Source organism: Hyperolius riggenbachi, chromosome 3 (genome assembly GCF_040937935.1).
Source record: "Hyperolius riggenbachi isolate aHypRig1 chromosome 3, aHypRig1.pri, whole genome shotgun sequence".
NCBI classification, from domain to species: Eukaryota; Metazoa; Chordata; class Amphibia; order Anura; family Hyperoliidae; genus Hyperolius; species Hyperolius riggenbachi.
Genome location: NC_090648.1, coordinates 306,318,707 through 306,331,047, shown reverse-complemented (window position 1 = coordinate 306,331,047; position 12,341 = coordinate 306,318,707). Strand labels below are relative to the sequence as shown.

General features: G+C 41.6%; 1 protein-coding gene across 2 annotated transcripts in view; it reads right to left on the bottom strand.

The window, feature by feature from the left end:
* The window catches only part of OSBPL8 (oxysterol binding protein like 8), a 289,354-nt gene that overhangs the window by 230,221 nt on the left and 46,792 nt on the right, over nucleotides 1-12,341 (bottom strand). For both annotated transcript variants that reach the window (XM_068276646.1, XM_068276647.1), the window contains exon 3: nucleotides 2,835-2,940. In XM_068276646.1, the coding sequence (XP_068132747.1) occupies nucleotides 2,835-2,876 (42 nt within the window). In that variant the 5' untranslated portion in view covers nucleotides 2,877-2,940. The remainder of the gene's footprint in view (nucleotides 1-2,834; nucleotides 2,941-12,341) is intronic.

Here is a 12,341-nt window from a genome sequence, read left to right as displayed (position 1 = left end):
TAAGACACTAACAACATTTAACCAGGTAAGATTTCAGGATGTGAATTTGACATCCTAATTAGCCCTCTTGTGCATTTCAGGACATGAAATTCACGTCCTGCACTTTGAATCAGGGCTGTGGAATCGGTACAAAAATCTTCCGACTCAGTTTATGAAACCTCCGACTCCGGGTACCCAAAATGGCTCCGACTCCTTAGTCTAATACTTACCAGGGCTGTGGATTTTATACAAAATCATCCGACTCCGACTCCTCAGTGTATAAAATTTCCAACTCCGACTCAAGCTCAGACTCCGGGTACCCAAAATTGCTCCGACTCCAACTCCGAATCCACAGCCCTGCTTTGAATCACTGCCGCGTGCTTCTGTGCGTGCACCCGCACATGCGCGCTCCCACCGTTCCTGCGCATACACATGCTCACGTACATGCACGCTCTCAATGCACTGATTCGAATGTGAATGACTGCTGCTAATGGCAGCACTCATTCATTGTAAACAGAAAAAAAAGTTTAACAGTTTGGGGGAGGGAAGTTTCAAAGTGACAGTGTCACTATTAAACAAAGTGTTCACAACCTCCCCACCTTCCCCAAGGAAAGTATTAACTCCGACCTAACTAATTATCCCCTTGAGTCAACTATACTTAGCCCGAAGATTAGAGGACACCTGTAATGGCTCCACCCGTAGCAATCTGATGCGATCACTAGTGTGACAATTCCGAGACCCAACACTGTACAGAAACATCACTATGCTGTTGCCTAGAAATGTATCTGTACAGTACTGGGGTCCCCAAACCGTGCGCCATAGCGATCGGATCCAATCGCTACAAATGCACAGGCTGGCAATAATGGTACTAGCAATGAAATATGGCATGTAGGGTATCATTTTAACCGAAACAAGATAAATAATATATTTTGAAGTGTTTTATAACTGTGGCACTTAAATGTAAATGTTACAAATGTCTTTTTTTGCATTTACGACTAATTCTTTTCTATAAAATGCTTCTAAAATTAAATAATTCTTAGAAACAAATATTTTCCGTAGAAAGCCCAGATTGTTCTTAAAAAAAAAAAAAAAAAATGTATTTCACTTTGATAGACTAAGTAATAAAAAAGTTATTGCTCTATGATTGCGACGCAGCTGATATGGCAAAATTGCAAGGAATATTAAGGGGTAAAAATCTCAGAATACAAAGCGGTTAATAAAAATTTGCAGCCAGGTTCAAATTTGGGACAGAACACTACCTGCATAGAGTTTGCATGTTCTCTCTGAGTTGGAGACTGGAGAGGGTTTCCTCCCACATCCCAAAAAAGCACCAATAGGTTAGCTGGTTGCCTTGAAAACCAGCTATGATAAGGACAATAGACTAGATTAGATTACAACTATGATAGGGATTTTGCTGTGACCTTCTCTGAGGGACATGAATATGGTTTCTAAGCAGTACAAGAAAAAAAAAACATAAGTGTCACATAAAATGCTGCACCTTTCCAAATTTAACAATACAGTCCGGGTAATAGACCACTGAAAACCAAATTGGCTAAGAGGACATACATGCCTCACAACTGGAAAAAAAAAAACACCCACCTGGCCATTTTATTTCATTAGGGAGTGTAACAGTGGTACCTCAAACTTTCATTTTAACCCACATTTTGGGACACCAAAGGAGCTTCTTCCATAGAGATATTATATTTGGCATCCTGAGCATGGGTTCAACTTTAATATGGAAATTTCAGTGTATCAGTATCTTTCATACATATAAGTTGAAGCATCAGTTTTAATTGCAGTGTGTTGGCAAGTCTATAACTAAATCATTGTCATGACCCAAGCTTTTGCTATAGCATCCATCTGACTCTATAACAAGGTGTACAGTCTCCTTTCTGGATTTACACTTAACAGGCCATCACTTAGAAATTCTGATGCTACAAATGTAATCCCTGGTACACACCATGCAATTTCTCAACAGATAGAAAGATCGAATAGACAGTATCTGACAGGTCCGATGGATTTTCTGATTACTCCTATACAGAAATCAGATTGGACAGAAATTATCTATTCAACCCTTCTATCTGACAGGAAATTGCATGGTGCGTACCAGTCATTACACAGCTTCAAACAAGGTGCTAGGTGTTTAAGACTATGGGCTCAGAATGCTAGGGTTCAATCAAGTGAACAACATAGTGCACTTGGATGCCCTTTCTAAGCATGGGTGGATAACATACAGGTGTCTAAACGGCTATGTCTGTATGTGTACCTGCACAATTGTGATGGGTGTTGTGTGGTAGGTGTAATTAGGCTGAAAACACTGCTTGAGCTGGAACCGATGCAAGTCTATGAAGTCTACAAAGCACTACACTACATATCGCATCAACACCAATATAAACAATTGGGAAAACATGGTAGCGTCTAGATCTGTGCATCCTTCACTGATCAACAAACTTCCCCGCTATAAACTGGGATTTAAAAAAAAGCACAGCTGCAGTTTCAAACAAGCCTGTATCTATTTTTAGAACAGATAAAAGACCTAAGAAATAATTAGAATGTTATGGAACCACATCAGAGCAAACAGCACAAATTCATTAGATCACACAGTAATTTCATTTTTCATTAGAAATGGTTTGATAATTCACCCACTAAAATGTTGTTTAGCATTCTTTCTCTTGATTAAATGTTTAAAAACTATTAAAAAATAAATGCAATAGCTATTTACGGCTGCAACATAAAAGTGTAAGCTTTTGTAAGCAATAGACAAGCGCTTGCTTTTGTAGATTTCGGTAACCATATATTTGTTAAAGTGACGGCAGCATCTCGTAATCCAACCTTAACAAAAAAACAGAACTCACCAAAGTTTTCTCAGGTTCCACTTCTGAGACGGCCGTCTCCATGTCAAACTCCTGTCTCCGAGCCGGCAGGGAGTTAGAAATCTAGCATCCAAAGACCTTGCATATCCTGTAACAAGAAGATAGCGTATCAGAGCCAGGCCGCGGAAGGAATAAGTGTGTGTCTGCCAAGCAAGAAGACTTGATAAAAAAAAAAAAAAAAAAAAAAGAAAAACCGTTCACTGGGAAAAGCAGCAGAACATGTTAACAGCTATGGGTTGGAATCTCTTTACTGGCGAATGAGCTTGTGCTGGCTGGTTTATAGAACATCTGCTGGAATGAAATCCCTTTGTCAAATACAGAGAGATTTGGAAGGCAATCAATCCTCTCTCAGAGCAGTTGTAAGGAGTATTGCTGCCTGTACAGCACTAACAATGATGGCTGTTCTCAGCACACAGGATCCATTGGTTCTGGCGCACAGGCAGCACAGTCACATTAAATGCAGGCGACGACTCACAGATCCTTTTCACAGAAACTAAACAGCAGAAGTAAAGCGCACACAGCAGCAAATGTGCTTGCTATAAAAAGCGGCAGGAGAAAAAAAAAAAAATCATACTTCAATTAATGTGTCAGTGATATAATGTCTTGATTATACTAAACAGCCGTTGTCAGTGTGCATATCAGGAGTCTAGTAATGATAAATAGCCAGAGGCAAAACAGACAGCAAGGCAGGTTTGTTCATTGGTTTGTAGCCTATTCTAAGCCATTTTAAAGCAGAACTATAGGAAGACAGATACAACAGCTGAAAAACATCTCTTTCAGACCCCTCTTATATTTGCAGGGTAAACCTGCGTTGCGTTACCAATTAAAGTCTATAGAGAATTTCACACCTATTGTGGCGCACCAGAAGTATCCGATCCTATGCAAAGACTGCAGCGCATTACTGCTCTTAAAGTGTACCAGAGATGGTACATTATCGCTAATTTATACTTACCCAGGGCTTCCTCCAGCCCCATGAGGACCACTGCATTCCGCGCCTTCCTCTTCAGCCCCTCCGTTCTAGCTGTACAGAAGGACAACTGATGCGCAAGGTAATGTCCATGCTTCCCTATGGCTCAAGTGGGTCATAATACAATTTAACATCTGCTGACCTGGAAGCTGTTACAAGTTCATTGTCATTTTTAAAATGGAGGACTGAGAATTCCATCAATCACAGTGGACAAACAGGACATAGGAGTGGAGAAAGATTGATGAGTAGAATACGCAGGCGGTAAGTACGACATGTGTAAGTTGATTTTGACTTTTAATTTTCAGTTCAGCTTTGCTTTAAAGGATACCCTAAGTGACATGATGAGCTAGACATGGGTATGTACAGTGCCAAGCACATAAATAACTGCTGCGTTCCTTTTTTTCTTTCTCTGCCTGAGCGTTAAATATCAGGTATGTAAGTGGCTGACTCAGTCAGGAAGTGACTACAGTGTGACCCTCACTGACGAGAAATTCTAACTAGAAAACACTTTCCTAGCAGAAAATAGCTTCTGAGAGCAGAAAAGCGATAAAAAAGGTCAATAGTTCATGGAATTTAGCTCTGGCATACTTCAGTGAATGGGTCATTGAGCAAAAACAATAAAACAGTTAAAACTTAAAGTAGATTTAAACAAAATAAAACGGTGGAATATCTTAAAAAATCCTTTTTAAGAGAAGGAAGATAGATACAATTGTTTATTTCATTTGTCTATTTTTGCTTCAGGTATCCTTTAAGGCTAAATGAGAGAACTTCTCATTTGTTTCTATTGATGAATCTTTTTGCCTATGCTGCCCCTGTGAAAGTGCACATGGTTTGCCACAAAGATCTTCCTACATGTTTTAAAATGACAACAACTGGTGGTTAGTTCCTCATAGGAAAGGTCATGCTTGTGCTTGTAATTTATTAATTCAGTTGATTGGAGTTTTAGCTGCATCTGGTGTTTAGAGAGTGAATCAGGGATGAAAGCAACCATTCATGAGATTTGCAAGTCTGTAGTCAGGTTTATTTCATAATGGTATTGGCATGCTTAGCTATTGTTCAGTTAAACTGCAGGAGGAAAAAGTACAACTGAATTTAAAAAGAACATTTTAATCCCCCTTTTTGCTACAGTGTTCCTGGAAATGTCTTTGTACCTTCACAACTGGCTTAGCAGTACATAATGCCTTAGAAATGTCCAAGCTTGGATTTTAACTCAACCTTCTCTTTCTCAGCAACATGTACCAAAAGGACTCCTATATTCCTCAAACTATCTGCAGTGTCGTGTCCATCAATCTCTTCGCACCTAGACCAGTTTTCTTCTTATGGACCAGAGCAGTTTTGACATTTTAGCTATGCCCCTATTTAATTAGCAATAACTTTATCACTACTTATGATACCTTATTGATAGCTACATCATTTTGTTGCTGCTATAATGCATGGAGATAAAGAGGTGCTGTGCCCAGAAAAACACACCACTTTCACCCATCTGGCCCGCCCTTGTATCCTATTACTGTATCTCGTTCTCTGCCTCTCAGATCTTGCTCCTAAGGACTGCAGTGAAGTAGCGCAGGTGCGTATGTGCGAGATCTGAGAGGCAGAGAAGGAGGTAATGGTATATAAGAGCGGGCAAGACAGGTGAAAAAGGCATGTTTGCACTACCGCTCTGATAGTCTTGGAGATAGGGAGAGCTGACCAATCCAACCAGGCTTTGTATACAACAACCAGCCAAACTCCGGTAAGGTACATTGCTTGCAGTGATTGGCCAGTTGTTTTATACTGGGTACCACATACAGTACAGCACCAGTATCTGTACCTGTTTATTCAGTATAGCTCCAGTACATACAGTACTCAGTCAAGAGGGGTAGTCTTATACGGCGAGTATATCCCAAAATGTATATTTTAACTGGAAAAGTTGGGGGCCATCTTATACGCCGGGAAATATGGTATTTTTCCAGTGTATTCTCCCCTAACACTTTAAGAAAGGCCCCGGTAGTTTAGTGGTAGTCCTTCCCATTGAAGGCATTCCTTGGTAGTCTAGTGACTCCACCTCTTTCCCACAGCACTTCCTGGTAGTCTAATCCTCCTTTCCACCCCAATAACTTTCCCTGGTCCTTCCCCATTGAGGGATTCCCTGGTAAGGTTATCCCTTCTTTAAAATGGACCCGAACGCAGAACTTCCTCTCTGCTTTAAAACATACGCAACAGCATAATGACTTTTAAAGAAAAACATTTCATTGTTACAACTGACACAAATCCTGTATCTGCACGGTTTCTACTTCCTGCTTTTATGGAAGCAGACATGTTAAGATCCTGTGTTTACCAATTAGCTCTCTGCCGCGGCAGAAGCTGTCACAGTTGAGATTAAATTGCAACTTGTGATTAGTCACAGATGAGGGGAAATTAGACAGGCTAAACTCTCTAAATAAATACAGGGTGCATTTCTATATGTTTTTCTTCTGTCCATTGCAAGAGTCCAGGTTCACTTTAAGAAATCCCTTTTGCCTAGTAGTTCCCCCCCCCCCCCCTATCCCTAGCAGTCTAGGAGTCGCCCCAGCACCCCCTACCTCCCCCCCCCCCTTGGAGAGAAAGCGTGCCTGTAAGTGTCCGGCTCTGTCCTCCTCTAACTCTACTGCTGCCCTCAAGTGTCAGCATGTCCCGGGTCCCAGGTGATGATGTCATTAAGCTGAGACCCGGTGCATGCTGACAGAAGAGCTGATCATGAGCCTCTCCTCATTGCATATACAGTATATTCCTCATAGCAGGATTTGCGGTCAGGTTACCTTTAGGCCGGTTTTACACATGATTATTGCTTTGCGGCAGGATTCTCCAGCTGCATCCCACCGCAATGCAAAAAAATCATGTGACCCTGCGGCAGAGTGTGCCAACAGGTCATATGCATAGTGACTCCTCCCGTTCAGTGACGTAATCCCTGCTGGGCAGGAAGTACATCACTGCGATTCCCAACAGTCTGTGGCTGTGCATTGCACTCTAGCATTTACACTTACTGCATCGGCCATAGACTTCCATTACCCCAAGCACTGTACGTGTGAACTGGAGATCGTTCACTGGCTCCTATTTATACTTACCTGGGGCTTCCTCCATCCCTATGAGGACCGTGGCCTCCCTTGTCGCCCTGTTCGGACCCTCTGTTCTACCACTAAGACTCCTGATAATCTGGGCAGTAGCGGGTTTCTGCACATGCACGGCTCTGGAATGGGGGTGTGGCCGAGCCATGCATGCGCACAAGTCCACGACTGGTGGCAACTGACCGGATTACCGGGAGTCATAGCTCCTGAACAGAGGGGCCGAAGAGGACGGCAAGGAAGGCCATAGTGCTCATGGGGCTGGAGGAATCCCCAGGTAAGTATAAATAATGGCCAGTGCACCATCTGTACAGTTATAAAGAAAATAGAAATAGCAGCCTAGATATCCTCAGTTCAATGGCCAAAATAATACTTGAAAACTTAAGCTGCATGCAGGAAACAGCCCTTGCCAGGAGATTATTAATTATTATGTACAAGAAAACCTATCATCTTGTACACAAAACATTGAGGCATGCCAATTCCTAGCAGAAAATCACTGTTTATTCCACAGAAATGACATCCCTAAATATCAGAGTGTTTACACAACTACACATTATTACTGTTTATAGCCAACATTAATAGGATTGTACCTGTAACCTATAACAATCCACTGGTTAATTACTGTGCAAGGATTCTAATTAATTGCATTGTTATAGCACCTGGTGTCTTTTTTTGTAAATCACAGAACAAATTATACCCAGTGTGAAATTACAATCAAGACCTAGACAGCAGTAAGGTACAGTATAAAAGCACTCCACTGACTAGAATCATTAGAGAGCCTTGCCTAGTGTTTTACATACTGGCTTGAGCCAGGGATGTGACCATGGTCAAAGGCTTCAATCCTACATCAAAGGCAATAGCTTTACGAGCACACTATCCAGCTGACACTAACATTAATTATCCTGATTTCAGTAGCAGAATCTTCTTATATCTATATATTGGTGTATATTGGTATGTAGCCCTGCCCTCCTAGCGCTGTTTAGCCTAGGCTGTATATATATATATATCTGAATTCTCCTCCCAGAGCATTCTGGGGGAACAGGTTTTATTTCTACTGGCTTTGGATAAAAAGTGAAATATTCCGCAGCGATGTACCTGCCAACAATAAAGCTGTCCCCACCTGTGATAAATTTCAGAATGTAAATTAGGGAGGAAGATTTTACAAACTCAAACACCGACTAGTTTATAAAACATTATTTAAAAAAAATAAAATAGGAATTTTCAGTACAGTTCCTCTTTATCAAAAAATGGCAGGAAGAGCATTTGATCTAAGTAATTTCCTTCCAGAATCTAAAGGTGCCCATAGACCTGACAATTATGGGCAGATTCGACAAAGACAAATTTTCTCTAATCGAATCTAATAAGAAATAAGCAAAACAGACAAATGATAAGCGCTCAAGGATGCACCTGAATTGTAAGCCATCAGTGGCAATGCAGAGTCCCCTAGGGCTGAATACATGCCTCTAATGCAAAACAGATGCAAAATTATGTGCTAAATTCTAATCTAAAAATTTGGGAGTGAATTTAAAACAGTGAAGGCAGCTAGCCACTAGTATACTTACATTCAATTTTGCACAGTGGGAGACATGGCAGCGCTTTCAAACAAACCTCATACCTAAATGGTTTAACTGCAATGGTGAGCAGAGCTCCAGAAACTGGACTATTACACACCCAGCATACACTGCAGGCAAAGAGAGGGAGGGGGAATTAGTACCCCCAAGGGGGTACGTCACCGCCGTGGGGAAGTATATTAGGTCATAATTTGTGCACTAATTATTACTGAAGCTAACACCCCCCTTGGTCTATAGTGATGCAGGGTGTGTAATATAGTCCAGTTTCTGGAGCTCTGCTCACCATTGCAGTTAAACCATTCAGGTATGAGGTTTGTTTGAAAGCGCTGCCATGTCCCCCACTGTGCTAATAAGAGATAAGCTTGTCCCTTGTAGAAGCTGCCCATATACTACAAGCCGATTCTCGTCCGATTTCAGCATGAAATCTTCAGGGAATCGGCTGAGCCTGTCGCTTCGCTTCTGCACCGCCGCTGCCCCTCAATGTATTAATGTATACCCCCAGTGTGTGCATTTATACATTACCTGTCCTGTAGCAGCCTCTGCCCTGTGACTGTCCATCTTGCCGGGTAACCGCCGCGTTCACGCTAGTAGCACATAGCTTCTGACGTCAGTCGCTATGCACCGCTACCATGTAGGAGTGTATGCGGAACCCGGAGAGATGGACGGAAACTGCGTGGAGGTCAACACCGGACAGGTAATGTATAAATGCACACACGGAACACTACAGTTATACATTGCAGTGGCACCGGTGGGGATTTTGTCGTTTCATCATTCGTTCCAAAAAACGTCTGCCGTATACCCAACCAACGTCAGCTCAACATCTTGCAGCCTGCATGATTGACCATGCAACCAATTTCCTTCCATAAATTGGTCGCTTTGTCGATTGGGCATGCACTTGGCGGCACGGATTTTCATCCAATTTGATTATAATAATTGATATGGATGGTTGATCGGCTGCCAAGTCACCTGATGTATGGCCACCTTAAGTCACCATTTTTGTCAAGCATTCATCTTGCAGTGCTCTAAGAAGCAGTGAATGGAATGTCTATAGCATCTCCTGGTTTAAATCTTCCAGGGTGCAACTTAAGACGGGTCAGTTGTGCATAATGGTGTTTTGCCACAATGCAAAATCGCGCGCAAAACATGCACGTTTACCTGTGATTTTAGGAATCCTCTGCCGTGATGGAAATTTTACGCTTTTTATTTGCACATGCACTACTTTATCTCATGTCGCATGTGAATTCTCATTAAAATCATTAGCTACTGTAACAAGTGCTTGCGGTTATAAGCAGACAAACGCTAGAAATGCATAATTTGTGTGCAATTACCTGTGTGTCCCCCAAGTGTGACCCCTGCCTTAATTGTATGTGGGGAAGCTTCTGGGATTATTGATAGTGATTGCTACAACTTGAGCATTACCATTTACAACAGTGAATAAGTCCGAGGTTTAGTTACCACCCAGTCATGGGAAAAGGAGTCTGATTATACAAGTAAAATGAGTGGATCAGTGCAATAGAAAACACACTCCTGTAAATTTTACTGCACTTTCCAAAAACCAACATTACGCTTTTAGTTGTGCTATGAGGGGGCATTGGTAGTTTACAACTCCACGTCTAGGAACCCACTCGGAATCGCTGCAGCGCTTTAAAATCGCCACATCGCTGTATGCGATTCCTAGGGTGTATGCGATCACCATTACCTGACGCTTGGAAGCGCTGTACATCGCTTCCGATTTGCGAGTTTCTTTTCAAACATTATAGTTAACAGGCGACCTTCTTCCTTCCATAGCCCAGCCCCCTAAAAGAAGAGGTCATAGGTGCCCGGAGCTACAGACGGAAGATGGAAAAGGGTCTCTTCCGTCTGTAGCTCCGGGCACCTATGACCTCTTCTTTTAGGAGGCGGGGCTATGGAAGGAAGAAGGTCGCGTGTTAACTATAATGTTTGAAAAGAAACTCGCAAATCGGAAGCGCTGTACAGCGCTTCCAAGCAGTAAGTATAATAAAGTTTTTTAAAAGGCTAATCGCTGGGCCCTCCAAAGCGCTGCTTAATCGATTTGATAAGCAATTTATGAAGCCCTCAAAATGCTACATGTCCTGCGACTGCGATTACCCCTAATCGCATTTGCACTAATATGCTCCCCCCCTTTTCATTTACCTTCATCCCAAAACACTGCAAAATTCGCCCTAATGGGTTCCAGCCCAACTAGTCTAAAAAGTATTCAGCATTTATTCAGGTGACCTGTATCTAAGCACACTGTCTCTCCCTATGATTTGCTTACACAGGATATCATGTCAAAAGACACGACTTCTTAAATCAATAATTCATGTCTTCTTTCAGGGTATAAGTGACCTTTGAACCTAAAGAAAATGCACATTATGCACTTGAATTGTTTCAGTATCAAAAACAAAAGAATAGAAAAAAATAAAAATCTCAAACGAAGTGAATACCCGTGTGTTGTTAAGCTTACTCCATAATGACATAATTGAGCCTGTCAATCCTGTAGACTGAACAATGCATTTGGATAGAGCCATTCATGGTTAATTACAGCATACGTTATTTCCATCTTTCTAGTCTCAGCAAAGACTTCAAGGGCAATACGGATTGACTGAACTCTACAACAAAACAGAGGCATGTATTCAGTGGATGTAGCGCTAATTCTCTCAATACTGTGGGGATCTATGCTGTCAGTTATATATAGTAGAGAAAAAATGGTGCACCCTGAGATGGGGTCATGCTGATTTCTTTAGGACGCAGAGAACTCAGCATCATGTAATTAAGTCATCATTCATCCACTGTAGCATGTAGGCTGTAAACATCAACTACAAAACAACAAAAAGAGATGTTGTGGTGCTGTCAGTTATATACAGAGAGTCAAATCTCATGCAGCAGGATTTCTACTTCCATATGCAAAATACATTTAACATTCCAGCCAAAATCTTTCACCTCCATCTAACAATCTGAAGCTTTAAATCACATTCATTATCCTATGCCTTATTCCTACAAAATACAGGCCTGTGTTGCAGTTCAAGCCTGCAGCATTGAGAACCTGTGGCTCCAGTGGCAGGTCCTAACCTACAGGTCAGGGTCACTTGATTTGTATTGTCTATGTCATGGTGGAAGCCATATTGCTCACTGCAAATCCTGAAAATTATGGCATCTAAAGCCAGGTAAACACCTTCAATTTTCATTGGCAAATGAATGGCCAATTTTACCACCTCCATGTAGTATGTGGGGCTACAGATTTAGAATACTATAAGCAGTTTGGTAAGGTGGTACATATAGGTGGTGTTACTTCTGGCAGATCTGTTGTGTGTTCTAAAGAGAGCAGAAAGACCAGGCCTCCCAGAGTGCTCTGGGGCAGGATGCTGCACAACTAAATGGCCTAGGCTTACATGCTAAATTAGATACTCAAATACAGCAATATACAAATATAGGAAGTATTTCTGATGCTGAAACCAGGATAATTAACATAAAAGGTGGGTATTTTGATAAATGTAGTACTCGTATGTCCTTACAATGCCTCTGTAGATGTAAAGGTGCCCATACATTACTCAATTTTTCATCGAGCGATTAACTGATAGACTTTATCAAAAACAGTGTGGCCGATCGACTACTGGCCCACATGCTGCAAGAGATACTATGCAATTCCTCTTCACTAATCTATCTGAACTATATTGTACCTCCAATGCTCTGAAACCAAAATCTATTCTGTGTTGATTGAAGTCATGTGAACAGTAGCAAATTCCTTCCCAATCAACTGATATTTTCCATTCTGCCCAATCGAGTAAATTTTGGTCAATTTGACCAGATATCGGCCTATTTTGTATCGATGGAGCAAAATGGAACATAATCAATGTTCCTCGATCGAATA